Source organism: Culex pipiens, chromosome 3 (assembly GCF_016801865.2).
Source record: "Culex pipiens pallens isolate TS chromosome 3, TS_CPP_V2, whole genome shotgun sequence".
In the NCBI taxonomy this organism is placed as follows: domain Eukaryota; kingdom Metazoa; phylum Arthropoda; class Insecta; order Diptera; family Culicidae; genus Culex; species Culex pipiens.
The window spans coordinates 177,530,938-177,555,247 of NC_068939.1; the positions used below are offsets into that span (position 1 = coordinate 177,530,938).

Sequence of the window (24,310 nt, forward strand, 5' to 3'; positions counted from 1 at the left end):
CTTGTCGAGCGAGAACGAGAACGAGCCGGGACTTCGAATTTGATGTTCAGTATATGATTTTGTATAATTCCAAAAATTTAATAGGAAAAAAATAGGGTAAAAATAAGACGAAAAACACTATAATCGCTATATCTCTGGAAATACATTTTGGAAAAGCTTCAAATTTTGGGCCCAAACAGTTTATGGCGCATGTTTTCGAAAGGCTTTTTGTTTGAAATTGAATTCTTTAAATTTGATAGTGTTATTTGTAAAATAGTCCAAAAAATACCTCTAAAAATGGCTTTGACCACATTTACTGGTCGAAAATTGTGAATCGAAAAATAAAATGTTCGTCTCCGACCCCACGGCTACAGATCTGGCTTTTAAAAATTGTGGGTTTTACGAGCGGTTTTCCAGTGATGGAAGACACAAATTTTTAAGAGCGGATACAGACATCGGCCATGTATGTCAGAAAAAGAGCTCTCAAAAATCAGACTTTGAGTTCCGGGTTTCGGGCGAAAATTCAATCGAAAGAGCGCATCTAAACCTTCAATTTAGTAATAGGATTTTTTCCTGGGACGAATCCTCGCCGTGCACGATTTTTTAGATTTCTGAAAAAAGCGTTTTTCCAAAAGCAAACCTTAAACCTTTCTTTTGTAAGAAAGGCAAAAAACTTGATGTATGAACATAAGAGGTTTGCTTGTAACCATCACGAGTTATCGCTCGAATTCATGGTCAGGGACAGAAGTCAGATCAAAGTTTCATGCAAATCGAAAAGGGATCGAGGAAACTTTTTCGAATTTTGTGTGAGTTGCCGGAGAGTTAACCAAGTATTATTTTCCATTTTAAATGGATTGTAGTAAATCTAAATCATGACTAAATTTTGTAAAAATATAATATTTTCAAATCGATTTTCTCGAAAACATACTACATGGTGGTTGTCACAAGAGATGCACAAGAACAACAAACGATTTGATTCTGTTTTTTGTATCCTAATAAGTCGAGTGGCAGTGCGTGGCCAAATTGTTACGCTGTCCGCTTTGTAAGTGGATGATTCTGGGTTCGATTCCCATCTGCTCCAACCTTCCATCGGATGAGGAAGTAAAACGTCGGTCCCGGCCTTGGTTGCTAGGCCGTTTAGTCATTCCAGGTGTAGGAGTCGTCTCCATGCCATAAGTACAAACAACACACCAAACCAATCCTACTCCGGTGGAATCGCTGGCGGCGGTTGGACTCGCAATCTGAAGGTCGTCAGTTCAAACACTGGGGTGGAAGGTTCCTTGGAGTAAAAAGAGGTTTGGGTGCTCTCCCCAATCAAGCCTTCGGACTCCTAGGTTCGAGCAGAAACTTGCAATAGAGACCACAAAAGACCCGGGGGTCGTTAATGTGGATGGTTTGATTTTGATTTGATTTGATCTTAATAAGTCGACAAGTTTAAATCAACAAATATTCTGTTCAAAACTACATTCTCATGAAATCACTGCTTTCACAAATAACACGTCCCTCGACTAAATTGAATATCTTTGTCCCGATCAAATATTTCACCCAGTGAACTGAAACACAAAGAAAATTAATTATGAATCCATCTAGCCGCTATCGACAAGTTGTCACCATTAATTTTGCCACTAGCCCACGTGCTACCCAACTACTGACTCTCTGAGCCTGAACTCCAAACCAAACAACCACCTCCTTGTTAGCTCAGTCAACAGTGTTCGTTATTTATTTCCATAATAAGCCAAGTCGAAACTCTCGGGGCTGCCATTTTGCTTTGTTTAACTCGATAATTTATTTATGAATAAAAGAAACACTACCACAGGGGAAAAATACTAACCACGTGGTGGTGGGTTCGTTGTTTTCCCGTTTCGATCCATTTCCCGGGAAAAACTGGTGCCGATTGATTGGCACCCTCAGAGAAGGGAGGAAGGCTCGATAAAAGCTTCCCATCGAATATAATGAGGAGACGGGAATCCCACGACGAAAAAAAAAACACATGTGTGGAAGCTGCCCGGGTGTGGCATTTTGGGGATTTTGTTTTCCCAAATGCCACGTTCGGTGGGCGTCTCGTGTTGATTGCGAAGTCCATTTTCGGTGGAGTCTATATTGGGAGGTGAAAATCGAATCGAATTGGAAGAGCTTTTTTTTTGTTTTGGATGGAGTGACTGTGGGAGGGGACGAAATTAAATTGAACTATTCGGAGAACTTGGCCTTTTCGGCGTTGGCTAAATGTTAATTTGATCAACTGTAAATAACAATCCATTAGCAGGGTAAACTTCAATTAACTAATTATGTAGGTAATCATTAATGCAGAAACTGAAAGAGTGCAATGCATTTGTTTATCCAAGCAATATTTAATTTTGTATCGGTATTGTTTGCTCTAATACCTTTAAATCATCCAAGTTTTGAAGTGAGATTTGTGTGCAGACTTTAAAGAAAATAAAATACTTCCCCAACAAATTATTTGCTACATTTTCTTCAGAATAAAAAATGAGTTCTTGTGTTTTCAAAACAACTCCAGAATGATGCCCCCCGCAACACAATCATTATGATAGTTTGTACTCGAATTTCAAATTTTTAGCATGATTTTCAAAGAAAGGTTACTATAAAGCAGTTCCATATGAAAGTAAAAAAAAATATAGTGCTTCGTTTTGGCATTTGAAGATTTCATAAAACTTTTTCAAATGTTAGAACAAATTTTTGAAACTCTAAACTAATTTTTTTCTTAAAGGTCAGCTAAAATCAATTCAAATGGAGCGAAGTTATGATAATTTTAAAGTGGTTTTTGTGAAAATCGACGAAAATGACCATTTTTTGAACCACCCTAACACGGCGTAGATCAGCCCCACCCTTAATTATTTCGGCCTGGGAACCCTCAGTCAAATTTTGAACCAATCACTTTTATGCTGAAAAAAACATTTTCAAAATATCAAGGAATTTAAATATAATATTATTTCTTAAACTTTTACGTCTTCAACCGCTCTGTTGTCCCAAAAATTCAATATTTTAATAGCTTACAATAAATTTAATAAAATTAAACATTTTTTTTAAATTTTGCCCGTGAACTGTTTTTCTACAAAAATCTGGAGAAATCCAATGAAACTAGACCAATTAAAATTGTATATCATTGATTTTTCACGCAAAACAGATGCAATTTTCACGGGGACCACTATTCGAAAACACAAAATTTTTGCACGGAACGTGAATAATGATTCAATAACCTCTATGATAAACAACCGGAAAGATTTTTGTACATTGCAAATAATAATTAAAATAAAGCCAAAGTTATTTAATCTTAACCGAGTTTGAATAAACGGCGAAAAAATAAACTCTTTTCTGAACTACACATGGAATTTTCACTGATATTCAAAATAATTTTGAACGAGCAAAATCGTGGTAAAAGTGATGATAATTGCATCTTAATGATTTTTTTTCAATTAGTTGTACTTTTATTTTTACAAAATATTTCGAAGATACTAAAAGCGAAATTTCAGGATTCACATCATTCAATTTATTTTAATTAAAGCAAATATTATACTTAAATGTTTCTTATACTTTTCAAGTAATATGCTACATTGGAAAAAATCAAAATATCAATGAATTCTTCGAAAAAAATCCCGGAATTCTTTACAATCCAAATGAAAATGACAAATTTCATTTCAATTGCTTAAATTATCGAAATACAATACTATTTATTTCAATGAATATAAGTGTTTGTAAATTATCACTACTGGTACTATGCTTAAATCAAAAATATTGTTTTTTTATGTTTGGCAATGATTTGAAAAATCCTAGAATTCAACGAATTTCTCGCTGATCGCGAAATCGTGAGAATTCACTAACCATATCAATTTGTGTACCCATCCAATTATTTTGTGGCATTTTATGATCTTTTCAATATAAATAATCTTAAAAATAACAGTCTTAAATTCGATATCAGGAAAATCATCAATTTGTTAATATTTTCAAAGTAATGCTTGATTTAAAATTTTGAAATTAGTGTAAGAAAATGACACAAAATTTTCATTTTTCAACATAGAAAATCGAACCAATACTTTCCAAAATATTTAAGAAACTGATGGCCCGATTTTCAAAAATGCGGTTGTTGGTAGTTTCCTGAGCTTTTCATATTTTTTCAGGGGTGCTTTCATTTCAAAACAAAATGCTCCAACCAGAAATTTAACGATTGCTAGTATGATTTCGCTTACTAAATGATTTGCAATTATTTTTTGAACAAAAGATAATCGCAATTTTCCATTTTTTTCCGTTTATTCTAAATTGATTTGCAAAAAAAACACTAAAAACACAATTTCAATAATGGGCCAAAAATCATTAACCGAGTTGTGATTTTTTGAAACAATACAGATTAAAAAAAAGATCGAAATACTGGTCTCAAAAATTTTTCAACTTTAGTTTTCGATGTAAAATTAAATTTGCAAACAAAAATTACTTAAGTCAATTTTTGATAAAGTGCACCGTTTTCAAGTTATTACAATTATTAGGTAACTTTTTTGAAAATAGTTTCGGTTTTCCATTTTTTTTAAAAAGTGCCCATATTTGCCCACCTTTGAAAAAAATATTCTAAAACATATCAAAGAATAACGAAAATTAAAAATAGTGCTTTTTGCAAATCAAGTTTTAGTGGCAAAAAGTGAAATTAAAAATCACAATTTTTTACCGTGTACCATTTTTTTCAGTGTAGTCCATATCCTTACCTACAACTTTGCCGAAGACACCAAATCAATCAAAAAATTCCTTCAAAAGATACAGTTTTTTTTTAATTTTCACATATCATTTTTGTATGAACAGCTGCCAAATTTGTACGGAAAATTATATTTAAAAAAACTATTTTTTTGAGAATTGAACTTTGAATGATAAAAAGTTAAATAAAGAATCGACATTTTTCCGTGTAAATAAACCAGATAACACACGTGACATTAATTAAGTGTTAATTCATTATGTTTTTCGACACGTTTTATTTTTGTATACATTTCTCTCAATTTATTTTATTTCATTTTATTTAAAGATACTTTAATTGTGTCAATGTCCAAGTTCTTCTAATTTCCTGTTCTTTTCATGTATTTTTTTCTCCATAAATTAAACTACCGATAACGACGTCCAACCAACCGTTCGGTCCAACCCTGCGAATGAAGATTTATGGTTCGGCAATTATTCAGAGCCGTCATTTGACTGACACACACATTTCGTAATATGCAACAACATGTATTTATGGGGGAATAATTCACGTTCGCCGTCGTCGTCCCTTCGCCGGTGGCCGGAAAATCTACCTCTGTCAAGCTGGAGGAAGTAGCCCCAAGAAGAAAGAGGAACACTTGGATTTCAGTGATGTGAGAATCGTGCCTTAAAAATAAGTTTAAATTTATTCTCTCTGTTTTTCTAGGTTTTATTTAATTTTTTATCAGATTCACCTTTTAAAAAAAGCTTATGTTAGATATATTAACAAATAAGATTTCAAATTACCATCACTGGCCCACACATCGTAACATGTAACATGTTGTTGTTGTTGTGTTGCGCAACGATCTGTTATCGTCTGTTGGCACTTGCCAGGAGAGCGTCCTTTAATGAGTTGCCTCCCCGGGGATGTCTGTCTCGTCGGGTGAGAGCTTCTGCGTTGTGTTTTCCGCTGGCCTTGCGATTTTCCCAGGGAGCGACGATATGTCGTTAGCAGAGCCGGGAGGGGGTCACGCGCGTAGCAGGCCATGTTTGGCCAGACTTGGGCCATATGGCTCCTGTTTGATGAAGTAGTGTGGATTTCAGTGGAGATATTACAGATATTGGCTATAAATTTCCAGTTCGACGTGGGAAAAACGTGGCTGTGACAAACAGGTAGCAGAGCATAATTTATGCATTGAAGGTGGAAATTGATAGCAAAGTTCAGTCGATGTTTGGTCGGTTGCGACATGGCAAATGTAATTGATGTTTCTAATTCATTTAGTGATAAATTTATTACCACAAAAGATGATGTATTTTCGAGGACAAGACAAGTTTTGAGCTATTCGTTACGCTTTTGCAAATCGACTTTTTACTGTATTTTTTTATCAAGATGAAACCTTGTCCATTGACTAGTTATACCACAGAGATTTAACAATGTAGAATGGCTCAATAATTTCCTCAAAAAAATAATATTTTTTTCACGTGTAAAATCGTACCCCTACGATGAAGGACAGTCCGACATTGGTCTGATGTCGTTCGTTCGGAATGATTTGTGCAGTGAATGGATGGTCCAACGTTCTGCTACTGTAGGTCATCATGATTTTTGAAGTGGATGATGCACACCCTAGCTCTTTTCAACGTATTTTGGTTTGAATTTTTACACACGTTTTTCGATGCTTTTTGTTCAGTGATGTACATCTGTTCTCTGTGGTTATACCCAAATAAGCCATTTGCATCACCGGTTTCTCTATACAAGTGTCCATACAAATTTGAAGGCTGACCATTGATAATATTTAACCCAATCGATTTAGTGAAAAGTGCAAACTTTTGAGCTTTTAGGTTTAACAGATGTTTGGGTATAACAGATGTTAAGTTTTTTAAGATAGTTATTTTTTGTACAAAATCCAAAAAAAATCTATTTAAATTTGAGATTGGAATTAAAAATAAGTAATGTTTAATTATTAAAAATTTAATTTATCCATGTCTTGCCCTGAAAAAAATTTAATGCCTCAGATAATTGTAAACATTTTTTAAAAGCACATTGATGGTCCGACATTTGATTGCTGAGTAGCGAAGAATTAAATTGAGGAAAATTAGTTTATTAAGTGTTACCCATCCTGCCCTCAATTTACAATTAAGGACTTCTAGAAAACAAATGTTATCATCTGATTTTATCAGTTATAATGTTTAAGTTGTGTATAATTTTCACAACCGTTTCAAAAAATAATTTCGAATTTCTTTTTGTATGTAGGCAGTGAGATTTTATTTGAAAATGATGATTCGGATTCTTTGTGAAGTTGTTTCTAAGAAACTCACTGCCCGATTTTCAAACCTGAGCAGACGGTAATAACTTGGGAATAACATTTTTTGATATTTGAAAATACTAGACCAATAACATTTTATGTTATTCATAACAAGATTTGTTATTCGTCGTTATGTTTTTTTTTTTATTGGATTGTTATTGTAATGACAGACTAATAACATTTTTAGTTATTATTCGAACAAATCTTTGTTATTTTTTTTGTTATTTTAACAACTAAACCGATCATCCCAATAACCTTTGGAGTTATTCTTCCATAACAAAATATGTTATGTTATTAAAGTTGATTTCGCTTTCAACCAATATCAGACCAATAACAAATTTTGTTATAATAACATAAACTATTATTAAACCCTTATGTAAAAATGGATTTTTCAAGAAGATTCCATAACATTTTCTGTTATTTTAACAGTATTTGTTATTGAAATGGCATGAATTTTGTTATTACCGTCTGCCCGGGAAGAAAGAATTGTTGTAAGAATTTTTCTCAGCTTTTCATAATTATTTATTTCAGAGGTGGCCAAAAACCTTTCGAAAATTCATTTTTCTAATATTTTTGTTAGAATTGCTCGAAAACTACCCAAATGTTTGAAAATCTCCACTTCAAACAATGTAGCGTGTCAATACGATTCCCTCGAACAAGAAACACTGTTGGATGACTTGTTTTTACCATATCGTTGTATTTGAGCATCATTTTAGTTTCATTTGACCCAATGTCACCCCCTCTAAGGGGTGAGATTGGGTCAATTTTCAAACAATTGGCATTTAAGGTAGTGTTCATCAAAATCCACCATATTTTGGGAAAAATGTTAGTCAACTATCTAAGAACAAATCTAAGTTGAAAGATTTTCGATCTTATTTAAATTGTTTTTGTTATTATAAAAATACGAGAGGTGTATCGTTTTTTGACCCACAGTCACCCCCACTGACGGTATTTTCAAAATGTAAAACGTGCGTTATGTCTCAGAGCTTATTTTTAAAACCCCTAAAACATGTCAAAAAAAGAGCAATTCTCTACAAAATCGGTAATTTTTCATTAATTATAATTTTTGTATTTTTTAATCTGGCTGATACTTTTTTGGTGCCTTCGGTTTTTCCAATTAAGCCATTTTGCATCATTAGTTTTTCCATACAAATTTGGCAGCTGTCCATACACAAATGATTTTTGATCGATTTGGTGTTTTCGGCAAAGTTGTAGGTAAAGATAAGGACTACACTAAAAAAAATGTTACACGGTAATTTTTTTTTTATTTATTTCACTTTTTGTCACTAAAACTTGATTTGCAAAAAAATACTATTTCAATTTTTTTTCATATTCTGATATGTTTTAGGGGACATCGAATGCCAACTTTTCAGAAATTTCCAGAACGGGCAAAAAATCTTTGCCCTAGTTTTGAATTTTCGAATCAGTATTGATTTGAAAAAAATCGAGATATTAATCGCAAAAAAAATAATTTAATTTTGATCTAATCTAATCTAATCGAACACAAGCGCAGCCAGTCCGAAGAAAGCATCCTGGAAGAACTTGTGGTAAGATTACGCCTCAAGTCCTTTCTTGTCAATATTAATGATTACAGTACATCCGAGTTACCCCGAAAATGTATAGCAAAAATTAAAGCGGCCAGGCCTACTGCGTTGCATTAACCGCAGAGACAGATTCTGTGAACGGATCACATTTCACAGAATCATCAGGGGAGGAAGGATGCGTGGACATACCGTACCAAACGCTCCGAATCAGTTGTGGTGTGGTGTGTTAGTGTAAATTTGGCAGATAATAATATTTAGAGGGGGGGGGGGGGGGGGGGTTGGGCGGGGAGGAAATGAGGATAGGAGAAAGGGAAGGTGGGAAAGGGATAATATGGATATATCATTTGATCAATAGAATATTATATAAAATAAGGGGAAAAAAATCAAATAATGATAGATAAAATGGATAGATCTCACCAAATCAAGATTCAGATTCAACGATCCATAATAAACCTCCTTCACAAGCAAAATTCCGATCCATCGGCTTGGTAGATTTCGTAGGGATCGGAACCCAACATTACAATTTCCTTGGAACAGCTTCCCGACGTCTTCAACGATATCCATACGAAAAGAAAGTAGAAATCCCTTCTGGACCAACACTCGGAAGACTTCACTCTTTCTGCAGAAATGTCCAGTTCTTCGCTTTGGCAGCTTACACCTCACAAAGTTTTCCGCGGATGATGACATTACAACCAACTGTCAGAAAAGGCAAAATACGGATCTAATATCTGGTTTAGACACTTTATAATTTTCTAAAATTTTCCTAGAAGGTTAATTTTAAATTCCAAAAAAAAAAAAATGACGCAGCAAAAAAAAATTTACGCCCGCACGCATTGATTACTACGATCAATCTAATCGCAAAAAAAATAATTTAATTTTGAGATGAAAAATCAAAAACCTTTCGAAAATTCATTTTTCTAATATTTTTGTTAGAATTGCTCGAAAACTACCCAAATGTTTGAAAATCTCCACTTCAAACAATGTAGCGTGTCAATACGATTCCCTCGAACAAGAAACACTGTTGGATGACTTGTTTTTACCATATCGTTGTATTTGAGCATCATTTTAGTTTCATTTGACCCAATGTCACCCCCTCTAAGGGGTGAGATTGGGTCAATTTTCAAACAATTGGCATTTAAGGTAGTGTTCATCAAAATCCACCATATTTTGGGAAAAATGTTAGTCAACTATCTAAGAACAAATCTAAGTTGAAAGATTTTCGATCTTATTTAAATTGTTTTTGTTATTATAAAAATACGAGAGGTGTATCGTTTTTTGACCCACAGTCACCCCCACTGACGGTATTTTCAAAATGTAAAACGTGCGTTATGTCTCAGAGCTTATTTTTAAAACCCCTAAAACATGTCAAAAAAAGAGCAATTCTCTACAAAATCGGTAATTTTTCATTAATTATAATTTTTGTATTTTTTAATCTGGCTGATACTTTTTTGGTGCCTTCGGTTTTTCCAATTAAGCCATTTTGCATCATTAGTTTTTCCATACAAATTTGGCAGCTGTCCATACACAAATGATTTTTGATCGATTTGGTGTTTTCGGCAAAGTTGTAGGTAAAGATAAGGACTACACTAAAAAAAATGTTACACGGTAATTTTTTTTTTATTTATTTCACTTTTTGTCACTAAAACTTGATTTGCAAAAAAATACTATTTCAATTTTTTTTCATATTCTGATATGTTTTAGGGGACATCGAATGCCAACTTTTCAGAAATTTCCAGAACGGGCAAAAAATCTTTGCCCTAGTTTTGAATTTTCGAATCAGTATTGATTTGAAAAAAATCGAGATATTAATCGCAAAAAAAATAATTTAATTTTGATCTAATCTAATCTAATCGAACACAAGCGCAGCCAGTCCGAAGAAAGCATCCTGGAAGAACTTGTGGTAAGATTACGCCTCAAGTCCTTTCTTGTCAATATTAATGATTACAGTACATCCGAGTTACCCCGAAAATGTATAGCAAAAATTAAAGCGGCCAGGCCTACTGCGTTGCATTAACCGCAGAGACAGATTCTGTGAACGGATCACATTTCACAGAATCATCAGGGGAGGAAGGATGCGTGGACATACCGTACCAAACGCTCCGAATCAGTTGTGGTGTGGTGTGTTAGTGTAAATTTGGCAGATAATAATATTTAGAGGGGGGGGGGGGGGGGGGGGGGGGGAGGAAATGAGGATAGGAGAAAGGGAAGGTGGGAAAGGGATAATATGGATATATCATTTGATCAATAGAATATTATATAAAATAAGGGGAAAAAAATCAAATAATGATAGATAAAATGGATAGATCTCACCAAATCAAGATTCAGATTCAACGATCCATAATAAACCTCCTTCACAAGCAAAATTCCGATCCATCGGCTTGGTAGATTTCGTAGGGATCGGAACCCAACATTACAATTTCCTTGGAACAGCTTCCCGACGTCTTCAACGATATCCATACGAAAAGAAAGTAGAAATCCCTTCTGGACCAACACTCGGAAGACTTCACTCTTTCTGCAGAAATGTCCAGTTCTTCGCTTTGGCAGCTTACACCTCACAAAGTTTTCCGCGGATGATGACATTACAACCAACTGTCAGAAAAGGCAAAATACGGATCTAATATCTGGTTTAGACACTTTATAATTTTCTAAAATTTTCCTAGAAGGTTAATTTTAAATTCCAAAAAAAAAAAAATGACGCAGCAAAAAAAAATTTACGCCCGCACGCATTGATTACTACGATCAATCTAATCGCAAAAAAAATAATTTAATTTTGAGATGAAAAATCAAATTTTCAATCAAAAAGTACTCGTGTGAAATTTTGATTAAGTGCACCGTTTTCAAGTTATTACAATTTTTAGGTAAGTTTTTTGAAAATAGTCAAACTTATTTTTTTTAAATAAATGCCCATGTTTGCCCACTATTTAATTTTATGAATTTTGTTGATACGTCTCTAAGTTACTGAGATATTGCCAAGCAAAGATTCAAAAACAATTGATATATCAGCAACTGATGGTTTGATTGCAATGTTAAAATATGAAACATTCGTTAAGTTTTCCGATATTTTCGAAAATTATATTTTATTTTTCTTAACCTAGACTAACATGTCAAAAGGGCGTAATACTGAATGTTTGGCCCTTTTGAAATGCCAGTCTTTATTTGATTTTTTTTGAAAATTTTGTTTTTGAAAAGATTGGAAAATTTCAAAAAATTTTCATATTTTCAAATTTAAAATCAGTCCATTAGTTGCCGAGATATCGACATGGGAAAATAATGGGTTGTTTGGGTGCGACTTAGAAAACATCAATTTTCCTGTTTTAAAATCTTTCCATGGCAATATCTCAGCAAATAAGAGTTGTATTAACAAAGTTCATGAAAGCATATTATAGGGATTTTTTTCATTTCTTCAAAAATATATTTTTCAAAAGTGGGCAGCATGGGCACTTTAAAAAAAAATAATAATTACGTTTTTTTTTCAAAAAAGGAACCTTAAAAATTGCTATAATTTGAAAACAATGCACTTTATTATAATCACACTGAAATACTTTTTGATTGCAAATTTGATTTTACAAAAATGACGCTGAAAAATGTTTGCGACCAATATTTCGATTTTTTTTTTAAAAATGTATTGATTCAAAAATTCATAACTCGGTCAAAAATTGTTTGCCCGTTCTGGAAATTTTCGAAAAGTTGACATTTGATGTCACCTACGAAAATTAAAAAAAATATGTTGCAAATCAAGTAAAATTTAAAATAACCTGAAATTTTTTAACCATTTTTTTTCAATGCTGTCCTTATCCATACCTACAACTTTGCTGAAGACACCAAATCTATCAAAAAAATCGTTCAAAAGATACAGATTTTCAAATTATCATATATCATTTTTGTATGGGCAGCTGCTAAATTTGTATGGAAAATGTTATGGACAAATGAATGATGAAAAATGGCTTCTTTGGGCATACCGAAGGCACCAAAAAAGTTTCAGCCGGATTTAAAAATGCAAAAAAATGAATGACTGAAATCTCAGAGAATTGCTCAAAAACAACTGGATGAAAATATGACCGAATCCATAACCAGCCAAAACAAAAGAAAACTGTCCCAATAAAAAATTTGCTTGCGTTCGTTACAAGTTACCTTAAATTTACAGTTTGTTAATATTTTGATTTTGACCAGTTTTTTTTTAATTTTTTGCTTTTAAAAGTTAAAACGTAACTTAATCCACCTTTAGGTGGTTGGTGCCTTCCTCTCATTTATAGAGTGATTACAATCCCCTAAAGTGTCCACATGGTTTATGGATCTCCCCTTACGTGATCGCAGCACGGGACCATTTGAGGTTATGTAAATTCAGAACATTTTTTAAACTGCTTGTAACTTTAGATAGCTAAGTCAGATTTTGGAAATTCTTAATCCTCAAGAAAGGTCTTCTCATATGCTTTCTAAAAATATATAACATGTGAGGGTTTCATGAAAAAACCACCCTCTTTGCCATAATTTTAGTTTAATATGAACAAGTTTTTTTAACATAACTTTTTAAATACATGATAAAACTGCATGAATTTAAATAGCAACTTAGGGGACGTTAAGACGGACCGATTAAAACCATTCCGGCCAAAATCGGTTGAGCCTGTGACAAGATTTTCCAGTGACATTGATTCGGTACACATGTCTACATACAGCCAAACACACAGACATTTGCTCAGTTGGTGATTCTGAGTCGATATGTACAAATGAAGGTAGGTCTAGGAGGTCTAACTAAAAACTTCGTTTTTCAAGTGATTTTATAGCCTTTCCTCAGTAAAGTGAGGAAGGCAAAACTTTAGTAAATTTGAAAAAAATCGTCAAAAAGCAAACAACCAGGATGAAATAATTTTAAATAACTAATAGCTTTTAGAAGCATAAACTAAAGTTTTACAGGCGAAACCATGAAAAAGTATTAATAAACGTTTTTTATAAACGATATGGTAAATGCTTTTCGTAATTTTACTATTCTACATTTGCCCTTAATTCCCAACCCAAACAGTCCCAGCAGCGATGCCACGGTAAACCCACTGAACCATACAGCCTCTGCTGTGTACGCCACTTCCGGTGTGATAAATCCTTCCCCCTCCTCTCGAACCAACAATCCCCTTTCATCCTTCCCCCCACAGCCGTCGCCAATCCCAACTTACCTATACTAATATTTACAATCAATTGTGTCAGCAGCGCCACGGTGATAAACGTCAACAGGTGCAGATGGGACTGCCGCCGCCGCCGCCGTATTTCCCGACTTTTGGCAACACTGCCGTGACAGTGGCTGCCATCTGTGGTGAGTTCCGCCGACGGACCGCTGACCTGCAACCTGGTCAGTGCTTCGTCATTTTCCATCGTTGTGGCTGCTTCTGTGGACCCCTCGGCGACGACGGTTTCCTCGCGTCGTTTTAACCTCATTCTAGCTGAACGGAACGGAACTGCTCTGCCTGTTTGAGGTTATGATTTGTTTATCGAAATCGATATTTCACCGGCTTTAGGAGTTTGAGTTTTTTCTCTTTCAGTCGACGTCGTTGGAAAATTTACGAGCTCGTATTTGCTTTGATTTTCACTGCTTCGGCAATTTTCCGCTAGCTCGTTTTTACAATCTCCCCCTCGCCCTTTTTTTGGAATTTTCCTTTCGACTAATGGTCGTGATTTGTTTTATCTTCGCTCGTTTTCCCTTTTTTTCGAGCAAACTCCACGTTAACACTTTCAGCCCCAGCTTTGTTGGAAAATCGATTTGTTTGAATTTTCTCTGTTCCCACTCGCGCCGCGATTCGATCAATTTTTCATAATTTTTGCACTATTTTCCGCGTGCACGCTCCACGAAGAAAAATAACTATTCTACCTAAAAAATCAACTCTAGAACCACCTAAAAATCACAAACTTTTTTTCCCACTGACTTTCACTAAACCGCAAAGTTTTTGTTGCCTTTTGCCTCTCCCTGCAAAAGTCGAGCGAATTTATTCATGAACAGCACTCGACACTTTTCGCTTGCAACACTTTTTCCATAAATTTTTCATCATTATTTCGGCCAGTCTTCCCACACACGTTTGCCAACCAGTCTTCCCGTTGCGTCACTGCACGCTAGCAGCAGGAGAGCAGGCGATTATGAGGACGGTGATGTGCATAGTTTTTGTGCAGCACGACGACGACGACTTTCATGTTTTGCACCAGTTGAGAATGGTTTTATGGTGGTTTGGAGGGGGGTTGGACCGCGGAATTCTCGTCAGCAGCACCAGCAGGACTTCATGGCGGGCTGGATGATGATGACCTGGAATGCAACGAGAGAGAGAGAAAAGGATTCGTGAAAAATTTTAATGAGGTTATTTTTAGAGTGTGTGTGTGTTTGTGGTCGTGTGTGTGACGTTGGTTTTGATTTGTGAAAGTAGTTTCTTTTTCTCTTTGTTTGAGGCGTTTGCACTGATTCTATTCAGCGTTAAATGTTGAAAGCTGTGAAGCCAGTGTTGAGAATCCCGTTGAACATCTCGGGTGTTGGCATAATTAACCATTAAGTTTGACCTTTGTCTAAGTTGAGTCTTTCTCGGAACAAGCGCAATAACATATTTAACCACAGACTGTTAATAAACTTAGTAAATGGATATTTACTATATTTATTCTTCTTTTTTACTTTCTTTGGTAATGCGAATTGTTTTGTTTATTTTTTTTATCAATTTTTTTATTTTGTTTTCATGTTTTTTTCAGTTTTTGATTTTTTTCAGTTATTTTTGGTTTTCTTTTGTTTGTTGATTTTATATTTAATGTTTTTTGTTGGTTTTGGGTTATTTAGTTTAACATTTGTTGATTTTCTTGTAAATGTCTTTTTCTCGGTTTTTATTTTATTTTTAATTCTTGATTTCAACATAGTTTTTTTTTAAATTTTGAAGTTGATATTATATAGGATGTTGTTTTTGTATTTCTGGTTTTAATTTCACATTTTTTTTAAATTTAATTAGTTTTTTTAATAATTCAGATTTTTTTGTTTTTCTTTTTAAGACTCCAAACTTTTTTGTATAGTTAAGATTTGAGATTTTTATTGACGGTTTAACTATTATAACTACTTTCATTTTCCTTTTGACTTTCTTTGTTTTTTTTTCTGTGTTTGGAAATTTTGTCTTAAGTTACGTTTTTTTGTATTTCTGTAGTTGAGCAGTTCTTTACGGAATCGGTCTTTTTTATTTAATTTTATTTTTTGTATTATTCAATCCGGCTAAAACTTTTTTGGTGCCTTCGGTATTCCCAAAGAAGCCATTTTGCATCATTAGTTTGTCCATATAATTTCCATACAAATTTGGCAGCTGTCCATACAAAAATTATATGTGAACATTCAAAAATCTGTATCTTTTGATGGAATTTTCTGATCGATTTGGTGTCTTCAGCAAAGTTGTAGGTATGGATATAGACTACACTGAAAAAAAATGATACACAGTAAAAAAAAATTTGGTGATTTTCAAATTCACTTTTTGTCACTAAAACTTGATTTTCAAAAAACACTATTTTTATTTTTTTTTATATGTTTTAGAAGACATAAAATGCCAACTTTTCGGAAATTTCCAGAATGGGCAAAAAATCTTTGACCGAGTTATGATTTTTTTGAATCAATACAGTTTTTTCAAAAAATCGAAATACTGGTCGCAAAAATTTTTCAATGTCGATATAAAATGGAATTTGCAATCAAAAAGTACTGAAGTAAATTTTTGATAAAGTGAACCGTTTTCAAGTTATAGTCATTTTTAGGTAACTTTTTTGAAAAAAGTCGCAGTTTTTCATTTTTTAAAATTGGTGCCCATGTTTGCCCACCTCAGAAAAAAATATTTTTGAAAAGCTGAGAAAATTTTCTATATTTTGCTTCTTCGGACTTTGTTGATACGACCCATAGTTGCTGAGATATTGCCATGCAAAGGTTAAAAAACAAGAAAATTGATTTTTTTAAGTCTCACCCAAACAACCTACCATTTTCTAATGTCGATATCTCAGCAACTAATGGTCCGATTTACAATGTTAAAATATGAAACATTCGAGAAATTTTTCGATCTTTTCGAAAAAAATATTTTCAAAAATTTAAAATCAAGACTTACATTTCAAACATGCCAAACATTCAATTTTACGCCCATTTCTAACGTTTATTTCCTTTTTTGTTTTGTTTTTGTTTTAGTTTGGTGGTTTATTTTTAAATTTTTTTTTGAATTTTTTCGATTATTTATATTCTGTTTTTTTAATTGATTGGTTCTACGGTTTTGAGTTTTTTTTAAGTTTTTTAATGTTGTTGGATTTTATTTATTTTTTTGTGATTTTAGTGGTTTTTTTATTTTTCGTTTATTTTTTCTACTTTTTTTATTTATTTGATTTTGGTTTTTTCAGTATATTTTATTTTTTTATTTTTTATTATTTGTTTTTTAAATGGCTTCTCGGGCCGGATCCGGCCCGCGGGCCGGACGTTGAGCAGGCCTGTTTTAAGCCTAATATTTTTTTGTTTTATTGTCTTTTTGCATTTTTTTATGAATTTAAGTTTTTAGGCTTTCTTTTTTGTGTTTTTTCGGAATCTTGTTCTTTTTTGTATTTTGGCTTTTTATGTTTTAGAATTTTTATTTGTTTTGCTGCATTTGTTATGTTTTTTTTTGTAAGTTTTCAGTTTTTGCATTTATATTTTTTCCCCAATTTCCAGTTTTCAGTTGTTTATTTTTTTTGTATTTTTTTTTCTTGTTTTTTTTGTTTCTTATTTATGATTTATTTTGATTAAGTTAAAAGTTTATTTGATTTTTTGTTTTGTGGATAGTGTTTTTTTTTTGTTTTTTGTTTTCTGATTTTTATTATAATTCATCTGATGGATTTGAGTTTTTTTTAACTTTTATTTTTTGTTTTCTGATTTTTTTTTCTTAGGCCGCTGCAATTATTTTGCAAAGTTTATGTCGCCACCGCCCCCTTCAAAGTTGGTCTGAAAAATCAGGGAGCAAAAAAATATTTTTTTCGAAAAACTTCAAAATTTTAATGAAAATTAAAGTTTAACCAACTGAAAATTAGTTAAAATGCATTTTCCCGCGTTTATAATCATATTTAGCATGTTAGAACTCCTTTAAAGTACAGTCCCACAAAAAAAATGGGAAAAAAATTCCTTCAATACCTCGATATTTTCAAAACAAATGATTGGAAAGCAACTGTACGCCTGTAAAAAGCATCTTAAAACACTTTTTTCAGCCAAATGTTGAAACATAGGTTTGTAATTTCAATTTTTATATTTTTTGCCCCCCCTCGACTTTGGTCAGAGCCGAGGGACATAAACTTTGAAAAATATTTGCAACGGCCTTATTGTGATTCAAGTTTTTTTTTTGTTTTATTCTGATTCATTTATTTTCTTTTTTTAATGTTTTTGACTTTCTTTGGTTTACAGTTTTCTATTCATGGGCTCTCAGTTTTTATTTTATTTTATGCATTTTAGACATTTATGTTTTTCAGGATTACTGTTTTTGTTTTGGTTTTATTATTTTTGACTTCTGTTTTTTTAGTTTAATTTTGTTTATTTATGTTTTACAAATATTTATTTTTATTGTTTTTTTTCTGTTTTGTTTATGTTGCTCAGTTTAATTTTTTGTATTTTGATTATCTGTTTGTTAATTTTTTATTTACTTTTTTTGTTTTTTAAATGGTTTTTACGTTTGTGGGTAACTGCTTTAATTGTTTATTTTTTATGATTTTGAGTTATTTGTTTTTTTTTTCTGTTTTTTTCTGTGTTCATTTGAACAGTTTTTTAAAATTTTCTCTTGCACATCAGAAAAAAAAACAATTAAGGTTGTTCTAAATATTCCAAGGGGATCTTATTTGAGCTTACCAAAAATGACTAATTATCAACTATTACTATTCAAACAATGTGCTGAGTTCTGACAATTTAGATCTAAAATATAACTTCTAGGTAAAACAATCCCAGCATTTCTTCGCAAACAGAAACCCAAGCTAACGAAACACTTTTTCAATCTACTCTGTAACGCTTGAAGTATCGCTTGTTCTCGAATCAAGTGCAATTTTCCAGCTGGAGGGATTAATTTCCATAGAATTTATTTGATGAACCAAGAAGAGCCGGGCAAACTCCGGTAAACCACTGCACTCAAGTGCAGCGAAATGAAATAAAATGAATCATTCAACGTCGGTTTGCTCTCTCTCTCTCTCTTCAATTTCCATTGCTAAGGTATTCCAATCAGTTTCCATTCCGATTAAGACCAAACCACCTCCACCATCGGCTCTTGTGGTGTGCGTTTGGTTCTTCTTTTTTTTTACTCGTTCAGCCTCCGAGCACCAATCTGGTGCCGTCCCAGGCCAATCTTCATCTGGGCATTTTCACCCCCTCCCACCCACCGATCAAACGAACGAACCGCGACCGGTGATTCGCAATCAGTCAAAGCTGCTTCCGTTGCTACCGGCCTAGAGTTGCGTCTTTGTGTGTCAGCGAGGGGGGCTTTCCCATAACTAGCAGAGGAAAAAAAAGAAGGTTTTTCCGTTTATCTCATCATAATAAAAGGCTACCAGAGTCCGCACTCAACCGTGTTCGGCTCATTTTCCCGTGTTTATTCTTCGAGCTTCGAGCTTTGCTCTGCCGGTTGAGTACCGTTGGAGGTGGTGAAATTGATTTAAATGCAAATTATAAATGGACTCCATACAAAATAATTCCTCAACTTTGTTTTATCAATGGAAAACTAGTATTAGCACAAACCTTGCTTTTCAAGCCTTAAAAAATCAATAAATGCGATATGTGATAGAAAAGAAAACAAGTTTTGAAACTCCTACAATCCTTTAATTTCTCGGTCTTGATTTGATTTTAATGAACTTATGAATATTAAAAAATCATTATAATCAAACAAAATTACAAAATTCGGGTGCATGATTTTTTTCATGTTCTTACGATAAACTCATTTAAACAATGTTAATCTCTATATCTAAACTAATAAGAGTTATTTTTTCAAAATCCGAAACAAATAAATTTTATGACTTAATGACATAGCACAAAATTGTGACCATTTGGAGCTAATTTGGCCATGTATTCTGATCCAGCTAGCCGAATAACGATGGTTCAAAAATTAAATATTTTCGGCAATTTCCGTCAAAACCACATTTACAAAAAATCATACCTCTGGAACGGCTGAACTAATTTTAGCTCGCCAAGTTGCAAAAACAGGTGATTTATTGAACTTTTAAATATTAAGAACCTCAAGTACAAATTTTAACAAACAAAAATTTTAATTAACAATTAATTTATTTTTGAATAAGGTTTTGTTTTTTAAGGCTTGATATTCATGCCAAAAAAAATTAATATTTCTTGTAATTTGGAAATTCAGAAGCATTTCAACAAAAAGTACAGATCTTTTGTTTTCTAATTTAGTTTGCTTAAGAGAAGAATTGAAATGATTTAGCACTCGGGAGTAGTCTAACTCAAGAAATTTCTGGAAATACTCGCTAGGCGCATTTTACAGTGAAATCTATTATTACGCGATGAGTTATGTTTTTCTATTTTGTCAATTTCTATGGAACGACGCAACATTGATTGAAATTTTAAAAGCAATGTGTAGGTTTTGTTCAGATCTACAAAACGCCTATTGAAAGTTGCTAGCTTGCTAGTCATTAAGGTGTGGAATTGTTATGAAAACCTCAGTACTTAGATATTTGGAAGACCTATGATTTAAAAATAACTTTACTGGTTGTAAAACGATTTTTTCATTCAAAATTTGGAAGTATGGCTTGTTTTTCTTTTCAATTTTTATATTTATTAATATGTTATGTTATGTTATGTTATGTTATGTTATGTTATGTTATGTTATGTTATGTTATGTTATGTTATGTTATGTTATGTTATGTTATGTTATGTTATGTTATGTTATGTTATGTTATGTTATGTTATGTTATGTTATGTTATGTTATGTTATGTTATGTTATGTTATGTTATGTTATGTTATGTTATGTTATGTTATGTTATGTTATGTTATGTTATGTTATGTTATGTTATGTTATGTTATGTTATGTTATGTTATGTTATGTTATGTTATGTTATGTTATGTTATGTTATGTTATGTTATGTTATGTTATGTTATGTTATGTTATGTTATGTTATGTTATGTTATGTTATGTTATGTTATGTTATGTTATGTTATGTTATGTTATTTTATGTTATGTTATGTTATGTTATGTTATGTTATGTTATGTTATGTTATGTTATGTTATGTTATGTTATGTTATGTTATGTTATGTTATGTTATGTTATGTTATGTTATGTTATGTTATGTTATGTTATGTTATGTTATGTTATGTTATGTTATGTTATGTTATGTTATGTTATGTTATGTTATGTTATGTTATGTTATGTTATGTTATGTTATGTTATGTTATGTTATGTTATGTTATGTTATATTATGTTATGTTATGTTATGTTATGTTATGTTATGTTATGTTATGTTATGTTATGTTGACAATTATTTATATATTTGTTTAACCTTTAGCACCTTTTTTAACTCGCTTATTTTTGAGGATTTTTTTTAAGGTAGGGGAAGGCTAATTGATAAAGATAATCTAGCCTTAATAATAATTAAAAAAATGCATTTCATATTAAACGATGAGAATAAAATTATTTTTTTTTGAAATAATTTCTCTTTTTTGGCAAATGTGTGTTTTTTAAGTTTTTTTAACAACCTATTCAAATTTTCAGTGTTTCTAAATCAAAAGAAAGCACATACTTGAATTTGCTCCTGAAAAATCAGGACAGGTTTACAACAAAAATATCAGTTTTTCGGTATATTTTTTACCTTGATAACAAAAGTCGTTTTACGCGGTGGCGTTACGCCCTTTATTTCGTCGATTTCTCTCAAACTATACAATATTTTTGCATGCTTAAGTGTTTGTAGATCTATACAAAATCTTAAAATTACTTTCAAAAGATTCAAAAAATCTTGCTTTTACTTTACTTTTTTTATGTTTACGGAAAACGTAACGCATCGCGAAAAAAGAGAATTCTCTGTTATATTTGATATGAAGCATAGGATCATCATTTGGAACTAGATACGTTGAGGCTAATGAACTTCTCTGACGAAAACATGAGTATTTTTGCAAACATAAGAGAACCATCTTAATTTGAAGATTATTTTGAAGTGCTTTTAAAACTGTTGGGAAAATGTTGCTATATTTCATAGCATTGCTTCATTTCTAAGAACATATGAAACATATTTTTAATAAATAATTATACGCAAAAAATGGTAAATCTTTTAGAGGTATTTTTTGTGCATCTGTAAATTTGGTCATCTTTTGCAATTTAATTGGTATTTGTGTGGCTTGATAGAAAATAAAAGCGCAAACAGGAAATTAAGTTTTTCTTTAATTACAATTTTGAGTTATGTGTTACCCTTGTCCATGGCCTTCAAAACGTAGTACTAGGATTTACCTTAAATCGCTTACATCGCGAGAACTAGGTAATTGCTCATTTGCTCCGTATGTTGGACAAAGGTACGTACTATACTGGGCAAAGTGATTTTTCAGTTAATTTTTGTGTAAAAGTTAACTTTTCATCAAGATTTCAATTGGGGGTTGTTTTTACCAAATGATGATAATTTTACGGTAAATTAACTTATTTAAACTAAGTAATACTTGTATAACTAAAGTTTCATTTTTTACGGTTAAAAACCTTCCTATTTTTGCATAAGTTATATGTTTTGGTCCTGTTTTGGCAGAAGTACTATGTTTTGTGATTTTGAATCAATACCATCAGAAATAAAATTTATCCAATGTGTTTTGATTTTTTTTATACAAAAATGCATGGAAATTTTAGTCGCAATTTTTTTTTGGGAAAGGTGATGGAAGATGAATTTAAAAAAAAATTAAAGGTTAGCAAGGTTATTGTCTAGGCTAAACACTCATTAAAAGGTTTCAAAGATTTCGTGAACCTGAAGTTATATAAACCTTATTTTGTAAACTTCAAATATTAGACAAAATCGGCCCAACAGTGACTTTTCCAAATAACTTTCACAATTTTCATTTTTTTTTCACTTTATTTTTGTAAACACATAAAATTGATCTAAAGACAAGTCGAAACCCTAAATATGAGCTTTTCAGGTTGAAATTAACTACTCTACTCAAATAGAACAGCAAAAGTAACGCTATAACATAATAGATAAGAATATGTTTTCTATATTCAAAGAAAATGGTTTCTTATCAATTTTTAAGAGAAAAATGTGAGAACAAAGTTAAATGTAAAGAAATCAGAAAAAATTGTGAATCTTACATACAAAAAAAATGAACCTTCACAATTGCTTAAAATTTCTTTATCAATTAATATATTCAATATGTCATAGCATGTCAAATTTATAAAAAAAAATATTCTTATGTATTGATAAATATAAAAAAAAATATTTTATTTCGGAAATAAAGTAAGTTAACATTATACACTAAAAAATTAAAAAAAAACTATGAAGCAAATTTAATAATTAAATGATTTATTTAAACAAACCACTATTTCGAAATAACGAAAAATAAACCTCAACCCACTCTACGGTACCCATCATCCCCGAGTACCGAGCCTCAGCAAGCGAAGTGCTTACTCTTTACTCTTTTGTCGCCTGCGTCGTCGTCCCCATCATCATCGTCTTCGTCCTCTGTATATCGAGGGGGGCGAAAACTCTCCTAGGTGTACCTTCGCACTAACCACACACCATGAAAAGCGTACCAGAGGCACAAGGTTTTTTCCTTCCCGTTGCTTCTTAGGTAAAGTGTACCCAATATTAGCCTGATTTCCCCCGAGATGTAATTACATTACAACGCGAAGTGAAGCATAAAATAAAAATGGCCAGCTCAGCAGCCAAGCCAAGCCACGTGTAGGTTTGCACCGTGGAATGTGTGTTTGTGTGCGCACTTGCTGAGTACAGACCTGGAGTACACGACCAATCTGCACATTCCGTGAAGATCTATGCACGAAGAATTTTGTGAAATTGAGAAATGCTTCCAAAATTTAGTTTTTTTTTGTTAATTTTTAAAATATTTGAAATAAATAAAAAAGTTTGAGAGAATTTCCAACAAATTTCTCTCCGTGCTCGAACGGAAAAAAAAAATCAAACACCACAACTGGGAAATTCCAAGTTGTGGAAAATTGTTGGTTTTCACTCCCCGTCCTTCTTTTTTCTACATCGCGTTGAAACAAAAACAGAACAGGTAATGTTGGCTCATGTATGTTTACACAGCGTTAGTGATGACTACAAGGATCGGAATGGCGTTGGTTGAGAGGGAGAGAAGGCATTATTAGGGTTATGTGAGACTGGGGGCCCGTGAAAAAGTGCTCTGGAGCAACTTGTTTGATTGGTGCTAGCGGGTGGTGGTGGAAGAAAGGGGGTGGAAAAATTGGCCGACCATGTGAGAATCACGAAAAGTGTTGGTTTTAATTTTTCAAGCAGTTTAAAACAATGTGCTGAGCTTTGTTGTTTTATCGTGGGTGAAAATTGTACAAACTGTGTTACATCCTAGTTCATTATGACCACAAAGGTTACATCATAATTGTTTGGTGTTTCATCTATTGATGTTATCGAATTGCACTAATAACGCTGAATATCCACCTGCAACAGTCCATTGTACATTCAGTGGTGGGATAGCACTGTTTGCTTTCAATTATAACTACTGAGAAATGTTAACAATGTTGACTTAGTTTATACCCAGCACATGTGGAATATTTAATACATGGTCAAGTGCCGTGGGTGTTGTTTGACGGTTCGCAATTTGACAGGCTAACTAGGGTTTCAAATGGTTCAACTGCTCGTTCTCTTCGTAATTATATAGCTCTCATGTTGCTGACAG

The 24,310-nt window shown here is 32.6% G+C and overlaps 1 protein-coding gene across 1 annotated transcript in view; it reads right to left on the minus strand.

The window, feature by feature from the left end:
• The window catches only part of LOC120432351 (hemicentin-1-like), a 295,990-nt gene that overhangs the window by 181,288 nt on the left and 90,392 nt on the right, over window positions 1–24,310 (minus strand). The window contains exon 2 of the mRNA XM_039597537.2: window positions 13,660–14,774. Coding sequence (XP_039453471.1) covers window positions 13,660–13,918 — 259 coding nt within the window. The 5' untranslated portion in view covers window positions 13,919–14,774. The remainder of the gene's footprint in view (window positions 1–13,659; window positions 14,775–24,310) is intronic.